Genomic DNA, 20,873 nt, shown 5'->3' on the forward strand with positions numbered 1-20,873 from the left:
AGCCATTTCCGTCGAGATGAATGGGGCCTTTTGAACAGACTGGGATTCCTGGGGAGAAAAGAGCTTTTGGTTGTGGAGCAGAATGGGGGTGCTGCATCTGAACTGGGGAGACTTGGGTTCAGTTCCTCCTCAACCACGGAAGTCAGCAGTGGGAGTTTGGGTCTCTCCTTCTTTGCCAACCCCACATCTCTCAAGAGAGGAGGGGATGTTGTGAAGAAACTCTTGAGTTGTTAAAGGACAGATGTAAAGCAAACACCATCTAGTGTTTAGATCAGTGCTTCTTAATCCCTTTTTGCTCAAAAGACCCTTCCCAACCTTTAAAACTTGGGATTCCTAAAAAAGCTTGCTTGTTTGTATGGGTTAGATCAGGGGTCAGCAAACTGCGGCTCTGGAGCCGTATGTGGCTCTTTCCTCCCTCTGCTGCGACTCTGTCACCAGTCAGCGCCACAATTTTGAGAGGAGCTTCAGGTGGGGGGGGGGAAGAGAAGCACAGTGGGCCAGGAGAAGACTCTATGGCAAGGGGAGGCTTTTCCAGTTGTCTCCACAATTGAGAGGGCTTTCAGTTATGACAGGTAGAGGAAAAAGTACGCCGCGCTAGGAGGAGACTCAATGGTGGGGGAGCTGAACTTCCTGTCAGCTCCAGAATTAAACAGCGGGCTTCCGGTTAGGACCTTTGGTGTCTCTTGGTGTTTTCTTTTCTGTGGGAAATGGGTCCAAATGGCTCTTGGAGTTTTTAAGTTTGCCGGCCCCTGGGTTAGATTAATTAATATTTACCATGTTAAAATTTTAAATTGATGATTCATAAGATATTTTTTGAACTAACAATGTTCAATAAATAAAATAACAACGTTAAACACTTAAGAAAACCTGTATTATTAAACAAATAAACATGTAACAAGAAAAAGTAACAAAACAAAAAAGGGTAAAGTACAGGTAGTCCTCAATTTACAACAGTTTGTTTAGTGACCATTCAGTTACAATGCCACTGAAAAAAGTGACTTAAGACCATTTTTCACACTTATGACCCATCGTCATGCGATTTTTACATCCAGATGCTTGACAACTGGTTCATATTTATGACTGTTGCCAGGGTCATGTGATCCCCTTTTGCAAACTTCTGACAAGCAAAGTCAATGGGGAAGCCAGATTCACTTAATAACGGTGTTATTAACTTAACTGCTGGAAGAAAAGTCGTAAAAGGGGGCAAAACTCACTTAACAAATTTCTCACATGACAACATAAATTTGGGGCTCAATTGTGGTTGTAAGTCAAAGACTACCTATACTTTGGGAATAGTCATTCAATCAACTGGGGGTGTTGCCAGAAATGAGAAATAGGGATTTACCCAATTGTATGAAACTTGCAGTTATATTTTGCCTGGGGCTTGTCCATGTGTGACATCTGGATCAATTGCAGCTTTAATATTGAGTGCAAATGCAGGTTGATGATGGCGATGGATGTGAGCGTCCAGAAAAGGATAGCAGCCTTAGTGTACTCTTGGTCCTTAGGAGCTACCCCTATAGATGCATGGGACTACAACCTCCATTGCCCCCAGCCAACATGGTTGCTGCATCTGCTGGTTGGAAGCTATTACGGCTATAACCCACACATCTGAAAGTTACTTGGTTGGGAAAGACTGGTTAACTTTTGGGAATTGGGAAAATAATTTGTTTCCAGAGCTGTCTATTCAACCCAGTTGCTTCAGCTCTTCTCCCTTCTCTTCTCCTCTGACATAAGAAGAGTTTCTGGCTGATACATTTATATTTTATTGTTTATTTCATGTGGAAGAAACTAACCCAGGGACTTTGATTTCCTCCTAAGGGAGAATACCCGAGCATCCAAAAGAACAGAAGCAAGAAGCACGACAGTTCCTCCTCCAAGAACTCTAGGTACTGATCTGGGACAGAGGTACAGGATGGACATCCCAGCTTCCGGGACAAATATAAGCTTCTATCAGAAAGTCAGGCTACATTCGCTTTTTGGAAACATTCCTTGCTGCTGTTTCTGAAGCTGTGCCTGAATGACTTGTAAGAGTTAAATAGAGATGAAGTCTTCTTTGGGGTCCAAAAACATCTTCTCATCCCCATGCTCCTTTTGAGTGGCCAGGCTGAAGCTACCTTGACTGCCAATTCCCTTGCCATGGGTGTTTTGCTAAACAGAAACGGTGACTTTCCTCTTGGGGTCAACATTTCATCTGGAACTCCTACACCACTTGTAGCCAACCACTCTCTGAAGCACAGTGAACTGGTGCAGTCCTATTCAGAGGGCACCCAGGGGGATGGCAGCTCTCCGGGTCCAGCAGTTTCCTTAGTGCTTCCCATCATCTATGCCTTCATCTGTGCCTCGGGTGTGCTGGCCAATGGGCTGGTGATCTCAGTGGTCCTGGGCTGCAAACGGAAGGTTGTATCGGACATCTACATTCTGAACTTGGCCTTGGCTGATCTGCTCTTCCTGCTTGGCATGCCTCTCATCATCCACCAGCTTCTCCAGGAGCAAGGCTGGGTATTTGGGGACTTCCTGTGTTGGGCTGCAACTACTATTGATCTCAATAACCAGTTCAGCAGTGTGGCTATCATCACTCTGCTCTGCATAGACAGGTAAGGGCTAACCTAGGTTGGAAGGAAGAGGATGGGGTGGGTGGGGCTCAAACCTTTCCCCCCAGAGAGGTAGAACAGCTGGAGTCAGCAGCCACCTGAGTGTGAGGAATGGTTATAAGTCACTTTTTTCAGTGCTGTTATAACTAAATGAATGGTGGTAATTGAGGACTCTTGCCACCAACTACACATAGTCCTCGAATTACAACTACAATTGAGACCAGAATTTCTGTTGCTAAGCAAGGTGCTGATTTTACAACCTTTTTGCCATAGCTGTTAGGTGAATCATGCAGTTGTTAAAGGAATCCAGCTCTCCACATTGACTTTGCTTGTTGGAAGCAGGCTGGGAAGATTGCAAATGGGAATCACATGCCCCAGAGATGCTGCAACCATCATCAATACATGCCAGCAGCCAAGTGCCTGGATTTTTGATCATGTAACATGAGAACGCTGCAATGGTCATAAGGAAATGGTTGTAAATCACTCTTTCAGTGCTGCTGTAGCTTCAAATGGTCCAGTGGTGGGTTTCAAAAATTGTTCGAACCTACTCTGTGGGTGTGGCCTCCTTTGTGGGAGTGGCTTGCCGCCCATGTGACCGGATGGGAGTGGCTTGCCGCCCATGTGACCGGATATGAAGATGCCGACGACACTTGTCAAAACCACCTTAAATTACCTCACACACAGCACTGGCATGCATAAGAATATGATGTAAATTTGTTTTTTAAAAGGCATCTTTGGTTTGCGTTAAAACAACTTCAACACACACAATGTTCTGATTGCACCACAAACGCAGTAGTCATCCTTACCTTTCACAGAGGCACTGAGTTTTATAAATATGAGCGTGATAGTGTAGAATAATCATATCCAAGGACCAGTGGTGGGTTTCAAAAAAAATTGGAACCTCTTCTGTAGGTGTGGCCTGCTTTCCGGGTCCACTGGTGGAACCTCTTCTAACCGGTTCGGTAGATTTGACGAACCGGTTCTACCGAATAGGTGCGAACTGGTAGGAACCCACCTCTGAAATGGTCACTAAACAAATAGTTATAAGTTGAGGACTACCTGTATATCTTGGATCAGGTCCTTCCAGAAGGTCAGTCTTGCATAGCATTAGCCAACCTTCCTCTGTCCTTCGGCAGCAACCAAGTGGAGGAGACAAGAAATGTTCTTGCTGGTCAGAGAAATAGAATTAGGGAATGCTGGCATATCTTACCAGCAACATAAATCACATTTTCACAAACGTGTGGTTCTTGAAGCTCTTTAGCACCCACAATATGATACGTTTTGGGGAAGGGAGCTGACGGGAAAGTTTCTGGCAGTTTTCAGAGGAGCAGGCGGTGTCGGAAGAAGAAGGGAAAGATGCAGGGAGGTGGGGGCTGCTAAGTGGGACCATCATCTCAGTTTAATCAGTGCGAACTGTTACCAGATTTCCAGGTGTGGGAAAGAGAGTGTATTGTTTTTACAGAATTATAAGAAGACATGCTGGCCTGTGAGGAAAATACACTGTATATGTTTCTAATCTCATGAGCTAGGCTGAAGCTTTAGAATTGTATATAAGGAAGGCCTCTGCTATGCTAGAAACCAGCCTGAACCAGAATGTGCTGATATGATAGTTAATGTAGAGGCAACCCCTAGAAACTAGGATCATAAAAGGTAATTTGTAAATAAGGGCAGGGGTGATAGAATTAGAGTGGTGGGATATGTAATCAGGGGCGGAGATAATGTATTCATTTTAGATACTTTGGATAGGTAGTGACTACATGATTACTAAGCCAATGAGGAAAAGATGGGTAATGACACTAGAGAATATAAAGCAAATGCATTGGTGATTTAGGGTGTGTACACTTGTACCTGCGTTTCCGTGATCTACCATCTTTGCAAAGTGAAGAATAAAATTACCTGTCAGGCCTGCAGGGGTTCCTTTAAGAATCTTTGGCCTGCCACACTCTCTCTTCTAGCTTCATCTTTAGTATGCCTTTTCATTAAGGGGGGGGGGAATAGCAAGGGGTGGAATGTGTTGTTTTCAAAACAAAAAAATTCTTTTTAGAAGCTCAAGGTTATTCTTTGTCTCTGCACCTCGACACCTGACCGGAACCAGCCGGGTGGAGATGCCAGCATGGAAGAAGAAGATTGGACCATGTGATGGATTTGTGGGTGTGGGGACAAGATCATGAACTTTCAACTGGGTGGGAATCCTAGGCAACTTCCAGAATTGGGATTCCACAGATGTGCCAAGATGTCTGACTTATTAAATTGGAACTTTAAGGATCGTTTTGCCTTGGACTCTGATTTAATTCTGCATGATACTTGGAACGCTGACATTACCATTGTTTTCTCTTGGACGTTTTGGCTGGTAATTGTCTATTTCAAAACTAGACAACGAATCCCCAGGGTTTTATATAAGCATTTCGCCAACTTTATTTGAAAATATCAGAGATTGAATCCGGAACTCAAGCAGGCCTCTAGACCAGTTTCTCAACCCTTACAACTGTCTGCCATCTCCAACTTTGGTCTCATGAACTGCCCTGTAGAAAATGCATGTAGGCATGCAGGTAATCACAAAGGATGAGTTTTCTTATACCATCTATATGTTTGTAGTATATATTTAGTTGTGTTTTCTATAAGTGATGAGCCTTCATGTCTCTTCTCCAGATACGTAGCTGTGGTGTACTCATCTACCATTGCCCAGAGGCGGAACTTGCGTTGCACAGCGATGATCAATGTTGGCATATGGGTTGGAAGCTTGATCCTGGCTACTCCCGCTATGCTGTACACCCGGATATTTTGGGACAACAAGACGGAGATCTGCCTTATAGACTTGCCAGGCCCCCATAGCGTATACTGGTACACTCTCTATCAATCCTTCATAGCATTCCTCCTGCCTTTGCTGGTCATTACAGTGTTGTATTCTTTGACTCTGCAACATCTATTCCGTGCAATGCGCCGTGTGCATCGGAAGGCATCCGCCCGCAGCCAGAAGGTGACTCGCATGGCGCTCACAATCATTGCGGCCTTCTTCATTTGCTGGACACCCTATCATGTGCTGCAGCTGGTTAATCTGACAGCCGCTCCTTCAGCAACCTTCTTCTACTTGTACCAAGCTACTATTTGTCTCAGCTATGCCCACAGTTGCATCAGTCCCATTCTTGTGATTTTCTGCACTGAGTTTTTCCAGGAGAAGATGGCCCAGTCCAGGTGGGGACAAAGAACTGGAGGTGTCCTGGTGGGAGAGCACAGCTCACTAGATGGTCTCCGGGTCATGATAGAAGGGCTAATCTTCCCTCCAGTAATGAGGGATTGCAGCTATCATAATATTCCTCCCCAGATCATCCCTTCCTATACTGGTAATTATAGGTGCCATCATTCAATGCATCTGGAAGGTGCAGGTTGACTGTTCTTTCTAGAAATCGATTTATGTATTGTGGAAAACTTCCCAAACAGCAATAGCAGTTAGACGTACAGTGCTGTACGTGTTTTACAGTTCTCTCTCAACAATTTAGAGAGTCAGTATACTGCCCCCAACAATCTGGGTCCTCATTTTACCAACCTCGGAAGGATGGAAACCTGAGTCAGCCTTGAGCTGGTGAGAATCGAACTGCCAAACTGCTGGCAGTCGGCAGTAAGCAGAAGTACTGCATTTTTGGAGTATAAGATGCACCTTTCCCCACCAAAAGAGGGTGAAAATGTGGGTACGTCTTATACACTGAATGTAGCCCCACCCACCCAACCCTTTGGCCTCTGCCTTCCAGCAATTTACCTCTTTGCAGCAAACGGGGCTTGCAGAGGCTTCAATAGACTATAGCAATCCCTGCAGCCTGAAACAGCTGATGATCAGGAGAAATTGAAAGTGAAACTTGCTGTTTGCTCCATGAGACAAATTGCTGGGAGCCAGAGGCAGATTTTTTTTCTTGTGCTAATCAGGCTGTTTGCTGCAAGGAGGTAAGTCAACAACAGTGGTGGGTTGCAGGCAGTATGCCCCGGTCAGGTGTACTGGTGCCTGCCCGGAGCACCGGGTACCGTTCTGGTACGGTGCTCCGGAGGGCCCACCCACCTGCCCGTCGTCCTTACCTATATATTTGAACTCTTCAGCGTTTCTGCACACATGCACAGTGCGTACGGCGCCTGCGCAATGTTCCACCGAGCAGCTGGAGCGTCATGGAGGTGTTGCTGGAGGGTAGGATGCATGTGCGTGCTGCGCGCATTCATGTGGATGCTGGGCCCCAATGCACCGTAGCGCTTGCAACGGGATCCGGAACCCACCACTGGTCAACAATTATAAATGCCCATAGAATGTTCAAATTATTAAACTTATTTTTTAAAGACTGCTTTATTATTATTCTAGACAACTTAACAAAATGAAGAAGCTTTTTAAAATAAATGCTTGATCTGAAGAGGCCCAGTGCTATTGTTTTAAAAAGTGCTATGCTTTTAAATAGCAGAGAATAACTATACTTCCAGAAAGCACATCAATTTTAACAGCATCTGTACAAGTATAGTCTGAAATATCACAGTACAGTGTATATTGTCTGCGCTGTTTGCTGTTTGTTGCAAGGAGACAAATTGCTGGGAGGCAGATATTTTTCTCTTGTTTTCCTACCAAAAGCTAGGTGCGTCTTATACTTCAGAGCATCTTATACTCCGAAAAATATGGTAGCAGTATTGCATTCTAATCACTGCACCACCCTAGTTCTTATAAATAAATGTGATAAGTTGATACATTCTCTTTTTTCATAGGTACTGCAAGTGTCTCACCAGGTGGACAACAATACGGGAACATCTTTCTTTTTCTACTGCAGAAATCTCAGCTACCATGTATAGTCCACAAGTAAGCCAATCTGTATCTCCATGCAGCCATCATCACTTTGGAATAGAAGTACCTTTACGTTCCATGAATGAGACTTCAAGCTACAGTATGGCTGTCAGTGGGCATGGGGAGTGTAAGGGATCTTAAGATTGCCCTGTATGAGAATTGCTTATTTGGATGTAAACTGAGGGTATTTTTCCTGAAAATAAATGGTGCTTTTCATATGGTCTTCATATATGAACACACAAGAAAGTCGCTGTTGTGATGAGGAATCATATGAAGAGAAAGCAAAATGGACTATTGGATCCTTGAATTCAAAAGGTAGAGGGGCACTTTGAGATAATGAACTCCAATAATTGTATTCTATCAATATGTTGACTGCCCACTCATGGAACCTATCTCAACACATCTTTCTAATATGTTCTTCTTCCAAAAGTGATTTTCCACTCTCTTAGGGCTTTTCTAACAGACTTTCCAGGCAGTCAATTTTTCCATGTCTTGCTGAATATGTGTTTTCAAGCTGAGATACCAGTTTTTTTTTACTCGTTCCCTGAAGAAATAGGCTACTTACAGTTGCAAAGAACTTTCCTGGCTGCCTTGTAAAACTGAATTTGTGAAGTTAACGTAGCTGAGTTTTCTAAGATCAGGTTAGAAAATTGAAAACCTGTGAGAACAATGCTACTGGTTGCCAAAAACACAGTGCTGTTTAGCATCTTTTATGTTTCTCACAATTGAATATATTTTAGAAAATTACTGCTGCTCTGCTATTTGGACATGAAACCAGCTCCAGTGTAAATCCTTCTTCCTACTCAGTGCAAAATCTGTTAATGTAGGATGCAAATGCACATTTCTCAGAGATGAGCAACCAGTGTCTATCCAACGGAAGAATTTATTACCTCCCAAGTTCATCCTGTCTAATTTAGAGATCTAAAGACCTTGAAAACTTACATATGATTTGGTGATTTGATTAATAAAGATGCCATTCTAAAACAGACCATGGAATTTTTCTTATAATTAATATGGATATCTTTATTTTTTGTGTGTGTCTGGGTGAGAAATGAAATTCTAAGGATATTATACTAGGAAGTCAAAGGATCAAACCATAAGATAAAATCTAAAAAAATATTAGCTTTATACATGCCTTTCCTCCAATTCCCACACAGTAGTTGATAGATCAACATTTATCAGCTTCAAGTACATTAAGATAGGTGGATTTCAGCTCCCAGTATTCCCCTACCAGCATGCTTTAATTGGGATGGACTTCAACTCCCTTGCTAGCATGCTGGAGGGGGAATTCTGGGACTTGAAATCCACACATCATACAACCCCCTACATTGGGAAATATTGATCTAACTCAGCAGGGCTGTCGTGTGCACCCCCTCCCACATTTTCTTCATTCAGTCATAGAGGTGCCAAGCAGAAAAGAGCTTCCAGCGAGCTGGGTGCTCAAATTGGGGAAAAATACTTTTTAGCAGTGATTTGCTCTTCAAGTTTGTTTCAATTTAGTTTCTGACCGTTTTGTTACCAGATTAGGTAACATAATCAGGATTTTTTTTATCCTATTCTCCTAAACCTATAAATGTCATGTGTCAGAATAGTAAACCAGATGACCAATCAAAGAGAACCAATCAGCTGCTCTGAATTTAAATATAGCTCCGAAGAACAACTAATCACACAACCAACTGACCAAACTGGCACAGAAGACATTTATAAGCTAATAGGACAAGAAAATCTTGCTGACGATACCTAGTCTGGTAATGAAAGGTTCAGAAACTAAATAGAAACAAGCTTGGAAAGCAAAACACTGCCAAAATCTAAAACTAGAGCGACAGGTATTTTCAATTATTTCAAAAAATATTTTTTCCTGGGGTTGTGTATCCTCCTGGAAAAGTATGCAACTTTGGAAAAAGCGGCACATCTGATCAATAGACATGGGCCCCTTGTCCTGACTCGATCCCTATCGCTGCTAAGACCTCCTTTTTGTTCTTCCATTCCTAAACCTTTCAACAAACTCTTGCAACTAACCAATGAAGGAGAATATTTGTAGCTCAGGGTCGAAATGAGGGCTTCTTGGTGCCCTCTGAGATGGGTGATTTTTTTTTTTTTGAGACGTTTCATTATCCAACTAGGTAACCTCATCAGTGCTCAGCATTGATTATGTTTACCTAGTTTTGATAAATGAAACGCCCGTAAGAAAACTACCAAGCTCAAAGAATACCAAGGAGCCCTCTTGCAAATAAGCCCTTCCTGGAAACGACTATTTAACAACATTTGCGTGGGAAGGGGGGGAGGACCACCTAAAACAGCCCGAGGACTCCCCCCCCCCTTTTTGTGTGTGTGTCTAAAAGCGCTTCCTTCTAACGCTCAGCCAACCCGCAGAGTCGGGCGGAGGAAAACTTTTTAGCGGGAACGGTAGCGCGCGCTCAACCGGAAGATGCTCGGGGAAACATTCGTGAACAGGACCGGAAGGGGCGTGTCGGTCACGTGATCGTATTGCCCTTAGGGTTAGGGTTGCCCTGACAGCAGAATCGCCTTCGCGGGTTCAATCGGGCAAGGCGGCGGCGGGGGTCTCGTCGGGCATTTCTTGCCTCTTTCCCGGGAAAGGCGAGCGGGGCCTCCGCGTCGGACTCCTTTTGTCCCCGCCGGCCTCATGGAGCGCTCCGTGGCCATGACGGACATGTACGACCAGGCTTTGCTGGGGATTTTGCAGCATGTGGGCAACGTCGAGGAATTCCTGAACATCCTCTTCGGCTTCCTCTACCGCAAAACCGACTTCTACCGGCTGCTGATGCAGCCCTCGGACCGGCTGGGCTTCCCGCCCGGCTTGGCCAAGAGGATGGCCGTTCGGGTAAGCCTGGCTGGGTCCCTCTCCTCCCTCCCCGCCGGCCGGTTCTCCTTTGGACGCCCCGATTTTGTCCCCTCCTGCCCGCTGTTTTAGGTAGCCTCTCAAATCAAGCCCCCGGGACGGCCCCGTGTAGTAGGCCAGGCAGAGAGAGCTGAAGTGGGGTGAAGAACTTAGTGATTCAAACAGGTTGTGGGAACCGGGCTGTTAAACCGTGAAATGGTTAGTTGGTTTGGATTGGGCACTTGGTAAGAAGACAGTCCGAGATTCAGAAATTGTGGGTGCTCCAACACTGGAGGCTAAGAAGAGATTTGTTTGAAATGGTCTCCTGCTCCAGCAGAAAGTTGGACTAGAAGACCTCCAAGACCCTTTCCAACGCTTATTATTCTATATTCAGGTTGGAGCATAGGTTTTTAACCTATCTTTAATAGTGTTAGCTACCCTGAGTCTTGTATTTCAGATCAGTCGGTCGCTATATAAATCTAATATATTAAAAATGTGGCCTGGCTAATAGCTACTGCTGGGTTCATAGTATGCTACATGAAAATGGATTGTACTATACAATATAGGGCAAACTGAGGCAGTTAAGACTTAAGCGCAGGCCATGGCTTGGGATAGTATATATAGCAAAAACTGGCTATTGTCAGCACGATTCATGCTGAATACAAAAAATGTTTAGATCCAAGTATGTTTATGAAATAGCAGTATCAAGTTATGAGTAGGAAGAGATTCTTCAGGGTAGCTAATTTGGTGTTTGGGAAGTGCAATTATTTTTATTTAGTTTGATGCCTGTTACTAATCTCTTACTCTGCATTTTTCTTTAAATCCAAATAACTCAATTTTCTTTGTCCATAATGGACTTTGCCCCTCCTTCACACTCCCTATAAAATATACTGGATTCATTCCTTATGACTAGGCAAGTAGATAAATACTTGTTCTTAGAGCTGATCTGACACATAGAGCAATACTGTTATCTCCTTGAAATTAAAATGCAGTGTGCTAGCTAATCTCTAGTGATGGTCTGTAAGTTAATTATTGGGTTGCTGCTTGATTGCTGCATCACTTTCAGGCATTCAAAACCTTTGAACATCTGGCCCGCCAAGATGATGAGAAAAGACAGCAAGAAATTGAGGAGAAGTTGAAGAAAAGAGAGGCGGACATGGTGGCTGCAGGAGAGAAAACAAATGTGCCTTCTGCCATTGAGGAGGTTGAAATCACCTCGGCAGTGGAGCAGGACTCTGGACTGGAAAGTGGAAAGACTGCAGATGCAGAGGAACCTGTGAAAGCAGAAGAAACTGTTGAAGCACAAGTTGCTGATACAACAGCAGAACTGCCAGCATCTGTTGCTGCCCCTGTAGAAAGTGAACAAACAGAATTCCCCAGGTGAGTGGCTCTAGTGGTGCTTGGACCACGTCAAAGAGTTAGTGACAAAGTGCAGCCGTAGTGACCTAGTAAACTTGGGATAGATTTGCTTTTGCTAAAGAGGAAAGACAGTTAGAGAAATGCATATTGGTGAACAAGCTATGGTCTTGCTGCTTTAAGTGACTGATTATGTACCATTGTGGTAGTTTTATATTAAAATGCTCAGTACTTCCTACCTTTGGGTTTTTCTGACTATGTGTTTTTTGTGGGAATTCTATTAATGGAGCTTAATCTATGCAGTAGCAGTCTCTGAATGGCAAAAACAGATGGCAGCAGTCACAATCTTGGAAATATGCCTTTTATCTACAGTAGTCAGAGACTGTTCATCTAATCCAGAATAAGGTATTCTAATTTGGCAAGCCTTTCTTTCAATTCCATTTAATTTTTGTATTGCGCTCCTGATTTTTAAAGTTTTCCATTTGCTATTACATCCATCCCTAGCTTCTGAGATACTATTTACATATTGGGTTTTTATTTCTACAAATACATAGTGACAAAACTGGAAAGCTGTTATACACATTTAAAGGCAATGTATAAGAGATATGTCAGTAATAATAGGGGAGATTAGCATTGAGAAGCCATCAAGTGACAAATACGCTTGCCTGGTAACTGCTTAAAATTGCTGTTCTAACCATATATATAATAAAGTTAGCCTCTCAAAAGTAGCAAGTGTTGTAAGTATTGAGATGTATAGCTATAAATCATGTGATTTAGTATATAACTATTCCACAATTCATGGGGCTGACAACTACTTTAGACATGTTAAGTCACCTGATTTCCTTGGCTTGCAGGATTTTGGGGCACTATTAAGAGGGGAGTAGATATCATCTACAGTGTCTGTTGATGCGACACACCCCATTATATGGCTGAGATTTTATGGTTCACAAATCTCAAATCCTGTACTTGGAACAAAAGGCATGGCAAGACAAAGTCACTATTTTACTACAATGTTGTTGCTTACATTCAGTTGTTCAACCTCTTTTATGTAATCTGAGGTTTGATGATAATCTGGCTCTTCTGGTGATTTTTAAAACATAATAAAATGTATAATACTACGTGAATGAACAATAAAGGTAACATTGGCTTTAAGTCAATGTTTAATTTATGGTGTTAATACTACTGTACTGACTTATTATCAAATTGAAGAAATGAGACATTTTGATGTCTGGAACAATTCCTTGAATATGCATTCTCACTCTTTCCTGCTTAATGCAGGTAATATCAAATGGCCTTTTTTAAAAAAAATCCAAGTTTCAAATAGACGGTAGAATAATTTACATTGTGATGTCTTTCTATCACATTATCACTTTATTGGATGCATATAAAATTGTTCTGAAGATTGCGCAGATTTCTTAGAATACTGGTATTTAAACAGCCATTTCCCCAATTAAGTTGGAAAACACAACTAGCCAAAAGCCTGTTTAGCTGAAATTCCATTCTAGAGATGTTTAAAAGGGTTATGTGATTGTAGTATTGTACTAAGTGTGGTGAGATCAAGATTTGTTAATTCACCCTTACCCTGGCAGCTCACTGTGCGATTTTGAATTGGTCACTTTCTCTGAACACAGACTACCAGAGAAGGTGGTTGTTTCAAGAAAAGATTGGAGAAAAGAGCCACTTGAAATGAATATAGGTAAAACAGTTCTTGAAGTGACACATATACCTGGAGGTAAAATGGACTTTGAAATGTCTGTAAAACTGTAAAGAGGAGATGTTGTTACAGGAACCAGTTTTCTAATCAGAGAGGGTGCAGCATTTTTGATCTGGAACCATGCTTTTAATTTAGTTGTCAAAAGCACAACAAGATGGCTTCCAAATTTTGATTTGGCTATTGCCTTAACCTGAAAAACATAGTTTGGAATAGTGGCTTTACAATCTGTTTTCCAGAAAGTAGAACTCTTCAAAGGGTTGGCATTTCAAAAGGAAACTTATATATCGGAGAAAGTGATAGTAAGACAAAGAAAGCAGGATCTGAAGATTCCGTGCAAAACCGGTAGGTTAAAAGGGATAGAGACCCCTCCCCTCAGTCCAATGCAGGGCAAGTTAATCCCCAGATGTGACGTTGTTTTGAGAAGTTCAGGCTGTGAAGGTGATAAGAAGCTGTTCTCAGGCATCAACAGATGGCCCTCTAGCTATTCCCTCCCCCTTACATTCCCAATAAGGTAAATCAAAGTACAGGATAGGCATGCAAGAGGAAAAAGGTTATAAAGTGAGGAATGCATCCAGGCTTCCCCACCAGAATGGCAATGTCCCGACATCCAATTCTGAGTTTTGGACCATCAGTTCTGAGTCTGTGGTGGGTTCAGGCATGGGGACTGGCATGCCTGACCCTTCTGCCATGGCTAGAAAAGATTCTATGATTCTATGGCTAGGATTAGTTCAGGAAATTTTTTCTATGTATTATGATTTTTTTTAGTTCAATTCGCTTTTTGGCCACTAGGGTGCGTTGCAAAGCTTTGTAAATGTAGGCGCAGTTCACAAGTCAGCCACTAGAGTGCGTTGCGATAGAGATCTATGGGACCTGACATGTATATTTCAATGAAGTTTATAAATTAACAGTACAGATTTCATGAAAAGTTAGGCTAGTACAATATGTGATTATCTCTTGCCAAAGCACTCATGGTCAGGATTTTTTGATGACTACATAAATGATCTTCGCTACATACATCTCAGAATTATAGTACCTTTGCAATGCCTCCACTTGGTGGTGTCAGTGTCCACTTAATGCATCTTCAAATGCATATTAAAGTACTGTATCTTTAAACTCTTCTAAGCTTCCCTCTAGACATTCAATCTAAAAGCTTGGCTGATAAGTTGTTATGAATAATGTATTTTATGGACACAAATTGATGGAAATTGAGATACAGTGTGATCTCCATCTGTTTAGCTGAAGGTAGTAAGTCTCAGTGATGAAAAACAGGAAATAGTTAATAAATGAAGGAGGGAATCTTGCCTCTTCCAATGTTGTTCTTGTCACTTTGGAAGCGTTAAACAAAATTGCTCATTATTTATGTCAAGTTCTAGTCCAAATCAAGTCTATATTAAGTGAAACGTTATGCATGATTAATGAAAGCAAATGCCATTAAGCTGGGAGATACATGGACATCGTTCAGAAGTGTTTGCATTTTACCTTTTTCAGTATTTGAGATACAAACATTTATCTTTTTAGATTAACCCCGATATATGATATATTGCAGTAAAGTAAAACTTGATGATTTTTATCTTTCTACTGGAGATGAGATATTTATGGAGAGTTTTCCCAAATATTTTATGACTTTAAAAAGGACAATGAATATCTGTTTTTGTGGAATATTCCACCCTTTCAAAATAACTGATAACATGGTATGAAGTGACATTCTTAGGAGCAGCAGGAGTGGGCAGGATAGCAAATGCTGCACTCAGCGACTGTGGGCTTGACATGCAAAATCTGAGTATGTATTGCAAATCCTGGAGCTGCAAGTCAGCATAAAGCTGTACTCGGCAACATGGAGAATATTTGTAGCTCAGGGCTGAAATGAGGGGGTCCTTGGTGCTCTCTGAGCTTGGTTGTTTTCTTGCAGACATTTCATTACCCAAACTAGGTAACCTCATCAGTGCATTGGGTAATGAAACGCCTGCAAGAAAACAACCAAGCTCAGAGAGCACCAAGGACCTCCTACTCTTTGGTAGCTTTTGAAAACTAAACACTGTTTTCCTCTTTTTGGTTCTGCATTGGACAGCGAGCTCCAACTCAAAAGAGCTTGACGTTTCATTTTATTTACCCTTCCAACACTGTATGCCAACTTTGGTAATACGGAATCAGTACAATTCTTTCTACTGTTTCTGCTTCTCATACTATAATGTAATGCTTGAGTATGTTAATTAAGCTGAGGGTTATGGAATCCAATGTGACAATAGGTAAATTTCAGTTGCCGAGCCCTATTAATTTGGTTTAACCCTCTGCACCATCCTTCATGGCAACAGACAGCCCCATGTCTCCCAAGTTCTGAACAATGAGAGGGAAGAGTTGTCTGTTTCATTGCCATCTGGTTGGCGCGGAGCTGCTCTTTACACCCGTTCTTCTGGGCTCAGATATTTCCATCTGTTTTGACAAGTAGTTCTCTTCATTCTCTATGTCTGAGCTCATCTGCTTTTTATTTTGAGTGCCCGCCTTCTCACTTAGCCCACTTATAGACTTGATTCTGCATACATTTGCCTGGCGGTATTTAAAATAAAGTTGCATGTGCCGCTGAGCTTCCTGCCTTCTTATTTCTATTTATGTTCCTTGACACGGATTCTGAATTTTTATTTTTATGTTTAATATACATAGTTGATTTCCTCCACTTGTTCTTTTTGTTGGCACAGCCAACACTTGGGAAGAAAGCCCTCTTACGTGATAAATAGACCTGTCCTGGAATTAATAGATTGTGAGGAAATCTTGGACAGAAAATTGAATAAGTGGTAGAATAAATTTGTATTTAATTTAGAAAATCGGAACTTACTTTGGCATTAAATTGAAAATACTCTTAAAAACTTGTCTGTCAAACATAGGCTCTGAAACTGTAGCAGCTAACCTCCCTCCCCACTTTTAAACTAATCAGTTGTCCATTCCACATGAACTTCATATTTATTGGATTTTTTTTTACATTCAGAGCAGCAAACATAAATACTCTTTCCTTCTCCCATTGGAAGAGTTGGGAGTACAAAACTCCCTTGAAATTCTTGGAAATAAAAAAAATAAAATTGCAGCACTAAATGGGACATGGTAGAAGTAATAGATGTCTCTGAAGGCAAGCCAGGGCTAATGATAGCAATCATCATTATAGCCACAAGGGATTGTTTGCAAGTAGAGCTCATTTGAGCTCTTCTCTGTGGCAGGAAAGAATAAGGAGCAGTTGATAGATTGAGCAAAAGTAGGTTACATTGGTAGAGTAGAATTAATACACCTGTGAGACCTATTTATGACTTGCTTCCCCAAAGATTTGCCTGCCTTGAAGTTTCCTGTGACCCAGAACTTAATGGTCCCCCCTCCCCCCCAGTTTGATTACTTGAATTCAAGGACATAGTTCTAGTCTTGTAGTAGGTTCTCAGATTGAAGAGAATCAATTGAGTTTAATTCTTCCCGTTTTGTGGTGTTGGAAAGAACACACAGCATGAGGGTATACTTTTTCTGTGACTTTTGCTTAGTTCTTCCTATTAAGTCTCTCACACACATTATCTGTTAGGAACATGATGGCAAGGCATATTTCCATAACACATTTTTCATGTTGTGTTGTTGAAATAGGCATGCTCCTGATTTTGGGCGTAGAACCATGGTTCATTATGCTTTCAAACGTGTGTGAATTTCGGTCTGTAAATGTTGTAGGGTTGGGACTTTGTAGGGTACAAAGATCGGTCAGCAGACTTAGGTATTCCACTTGTCCCAATAAAATTGAAATTGTATGGCGTCTTGGGATCTGTCTACCATTTTCGGTGGATTATTTTGGCAGTTGCTCTTACGTTACATTTGTAATCATGAGACCTTTACAGTGGTTGCAGAATCACAACCAGCTCTTCCACTTGTCAAAGGATAGATCTTTAGTCAGATGCAGATTTCAAAATGCAACTGTAATCATGTTTTTAGTCTCGTGTTATGTTGTTTAGTTTGGGAGTTGGGAATGAGGACACAAAAACCACCTGAAGCACAGGTTGAATTTACATTGATATTTCCCCTGCTGGCTGCTTCATTTAACCGAGACACACTTTTGGCTGTAAGCAAGAGGAAAAAATGCAAATGGCTTCAATAAAAAAATGACTTCTTTGTTTACAATTGACACTTACTAAAATGATAAAACTTCTAGAATCCTCACCAGAGGAGCCCCAATCCTGTCGTTGCAATATTGTGGCTTTGGAAGGGGTAATGCAAGTTACTTCCTGTTGTGCACAGTTTAGGTTTGTCTAGGCTTGAAAAGGCTTGCCTTGAAATTAGAGCGGGCAGAAAATGCATGTCTTCCTTAGGCAGTCAAAGCTTATTTTCCTTCGAATATATTCTGCACAACTCTCCCCAACAGCTTTTGCGTGTAGCCATTGTGTGCTCCATTAAGTTCCCAAGCGCTGCTTCCTGAATGCAGCAGGTCTTTCTGCTTTTAGCCTTAATGTCTTAAAAGAAGTAAACTTCAGTATCCTGTCAGGGATCTCCTGGAGCTGCTTTGTCTACTAATACTTGCATTTTAATTCCTTCGATATCAGAAAAGGTATCTTGCTGCAAGCCCCACCATAAATAACTCTTAGTAGCTCTCATTACTCCAACTTGAATGTTGGATAAAAGACTTGTATTTCTTCTGTCCAGAAATTTTATTGATTTAAAGTGATCATTTTAAACATATATAAAAGACTTTGTGCAAATATGGTGCTCTCCTGTATGTAGGACATGCTAGCACTGGTAAAATGTATTGGTAAATAAAGCACCCACCTACTTTATGAGTCTGACATAGTTGGTTGTGTAATGTAGGTTGGCATTTATGCCAATTTCTGGAAACGTTTCTCAGTTTTGAATTTGTTGTTTCAAGAATGCTTACCTCATTCTTTCTGAAGGGTATTTTGGGCTGGGAAAGGCTGCTAAAGATTACATGTAGTCTTTGATTTACAGCAGTTCATTTAGTGACCTCTTCTGACACCCCCCCCCCCCCCGTTCCACACCAAAGCACACTCTGAGCCAAAGATAAGTTACGGCATTTAATTAACAGACAGACAGGTCCTTGGCAGCAAACCGGCACAGGTAAGCCTTGGCAGCAATCCAGCCTGCCAAGCTCACAATCATGTTCTCCAGCATTAGTTCCTGTGTTTTAGTCAATGCGTTGACTTCTGCAAGAGGGGCGTGTGCACAAGCAGCCCTTTTATAGTCTGGAGAGGAGCCTAATGACCACCAGCTGAGTGCAATTACCTCCTGTAACTGCACAACTGTTCCTTACGCCTATTAGCTCTTCGGTGCCGGGCATCCAGTAACAACTCACTGCTGGCGTCCGGCTCACTCTCCCTTGTCTCCTCCCCACTGGTCCAAGGCTCAGGTGCCTCCTGGTGGCCAACCAGCCTCTCTGCGCCCTGCTCGGAGTCGGAACCCTGTCCAGGGTCCTCCACATCCTCCAGAGCCGACTCATAGGGCCCCTCTCTGTCGGAGTCTGGTGGCAGCTCCAATGGCTCATGCTGGGCCACAATAGTGACCATTCAAAGTTGCAGCAGCACTGAAAACAGTAACTTATGACTATTTTTCACACATGACAATTTCAGCATCCTCAGGGTCATATGATCAAAATTCAGACACTTAATAACTGACTCATATTTATGACAGTTGCAGTGTCCCGGAGTCATGTGATCATCTTTTATGACCTTCTGACAAGCAAAGTCAATGGGGAAGCCAGCCATATTACTAACTTAGTAACTGCAGTTATTCCCTTCACAATTGTGGCAAGAAAGGTCGTAAAATGGGACAAAACTCACTTAACAAATGGCATCTAGTTTGAGCCAAAAATCAACTTAGTAATGTAATTTTTCCTTGGTTCAAGACTTTCAGTTTATGAGGTTTTTGTGTGTGTGCGCGTGTGTGTGTTGCACAAAGTGAACATTATTGAAAGCGTTCAGTGATGGAAGTGTTAAGACACAACCACTATCCCTCCAGATAGTGACCCCCTTTTTTTCCCTATTCCACTGATTCAGAAGAAGAACTTGCATTCTTTTCTGGCTCATGGCTGATTAAGGATGCTCTCCTCTTCGCCCCTGGTTATTCTTCTGATTACCAGTAGATGGCAATAGCCCACCCTTTTATGAGATCTGTGTTGCTTTAATTTGTAACTCACTGCTTCTAAAGTGACTCAGATTTCAAAGAGCAGCAGTGTTTACCCTAACATACCTAAGCTTTTATGGACCAGAGTCCCTTTAGCAAATACATAACATATCTATGTAATTAGCTGTGTACATAGGAAAAAAAAAGATTAGAACAAACAAAATAAATTGAGTCTTAACAGACAAATGGTCATGTTACTCTGTGGTACAAATCTCCTTTCAAACAGAGTCATGGCTTTATGCATGTAAGTGGGTTTTGGTACTTTGATATCTGTGAGATAAAATAGGAAAGAATTACAACTAGAGAAGAGAATTTAGTTGCCTGGTTAAAAACCTTTTAAGCAGATTTTATATAATTACAGTTATTTCTGTGCTTAGAGGTGAAGTGTCTAAAATGGGATGTTCAGCCTTGGCAACTTTTAAGACCTGTGGATTTCAACTCCCAGAATTCCCCAGCCAACATGGCTGGCTGGGGAATTCTGAAAGTTGAAGTCCACAGGTCTTAAGTTACTGTTGGACACTGTTGGCCTAAAAGTAATGAAAAAAATAAAAGAAACTTGCTTAGGGATATAACTTTAAAATACTATTTAAATTAGAAGCTGAAATTACATAGTCTAGCTTCACCAATCAGGTGTCCTCTGGATATACATATATGGACTGCAGCTAGCATAACCTTTTGGACTTTTTATCTGTGCAAAATGTATATTGCCAGATTGAGGTTAGCTGTTTGGGGAGGGGAGCTATTTTTATATTTTGCTATTTCACCCTGAAGCGATGTTGTATGTAATTCAAAATCCTAATTTCCAGAGTCTTGAAAAATCTCAACTTTATTTTTTCTATCTATGTAATCATAGAAAATAGTGCTAAACCTTCCAGCGATTTTGTATCGGCCTGATTGGTTGTTTTAGTTAAGAGGGTCACCTGCCCAAGTTTGGGAATTCTTTCACACTGTAATAAAGAAAATAGAAGAAGAAAAGTATTTGTTGTGAGGTTTGGGGTAATAGATTATGCATGAGGAAAGGTACAAGCAGTGCTCAACTTACAACCACAATTCAGCCCACAATCAGACATTTATGAGTTTTGCCCCATTTTACGTTGTTAAGTGAATCATTACAGCTGTTAAGTTAGTAACATGGTTGTAAAGTGAATCTGGCTTCCTCATTGAATTTGCTTATCAAAAGGTTGCAGAACGGAATCAAATGATTCTGGGACACTGCAACTATCATAAATATGAACCAGTTGCCAAGCATCCAAATTTTGATTATGTGACTGTAGGGATGCTTACAAAGGTCGTAAGTATGAAAGACAGTCATAAGCAGGCGTGGGTTTCAACCGGTTTGCGGTCCCAGCGAACCGGTTGGTCGGCGAACCCGGAAGTAAGTAACTTCCGGGAACGGCGAAGGGCCCACCCGCCGTC

General features: G+C 41.8%; 2 protein-coding genes across 2 annotated transcripts in view; both read left to right on the forward strand.

Moving 5' to 3' along the window:
* The first annotated feature begins 2,139 nt into the window (after window positions 1-2,139).
* Window positions 2,140-7,420, forward strand: LOC116516329 (melanin-concentrating hormone receptor 1-like). The gene is made up of 3 exons (XM_032228758.1): window positions 2,140-2,597; window positions 5,244-5,935; window positions 7,326-7,420. The coding sequence occupies exons 1-3, from the start codon at window positions 2,140-2,142 to the stop codon at window positions 7,418-7,420; spliced, it is 1,245 nt and encodes a 414-aa protein (XP_032084649.1).
* A 2,443-nt stretch (window positions 7,421-9,863) lies between these two features.
* The window catches only part of NUDCD3 (NudC domain containing 3), a 53,882-nt gene continuing 42,872 nt past the window's right edge, over window positions 9,864-20,873 (forward strand). Inside the window, exons 1-2 of the mRNA XM_032229965.1 lie at window positions 9,864-10,243; window positions 11,307-11,620. Coding sequence (XP_032085856.1) covers window positions 10,046-10,243; window positions 11,307-11,620 — 512 coding nt within the window. The 5' untranslated portion in view covers window positions 9,864-10,045. The remainder of the gene's footprint in view (window positions 10,244-11,306; window positions 11,621-20,873) is intronic.

This window comes from Thamnophis elegans, chromosome 13 (assembly GCF_009769535.1).
Source record: "Thamnophis elegans isolate rThaEle1 chromosome 13, rThaEle1.pri, whole genome shotgun sequence".
Taxonomy (NCBI): domain Eukaryota; kingdom Metazoa; phylum Chordata; class Lepidosauria; order Squamata; family Colubridae; genus Thamnophis; species Thamnophis elegans.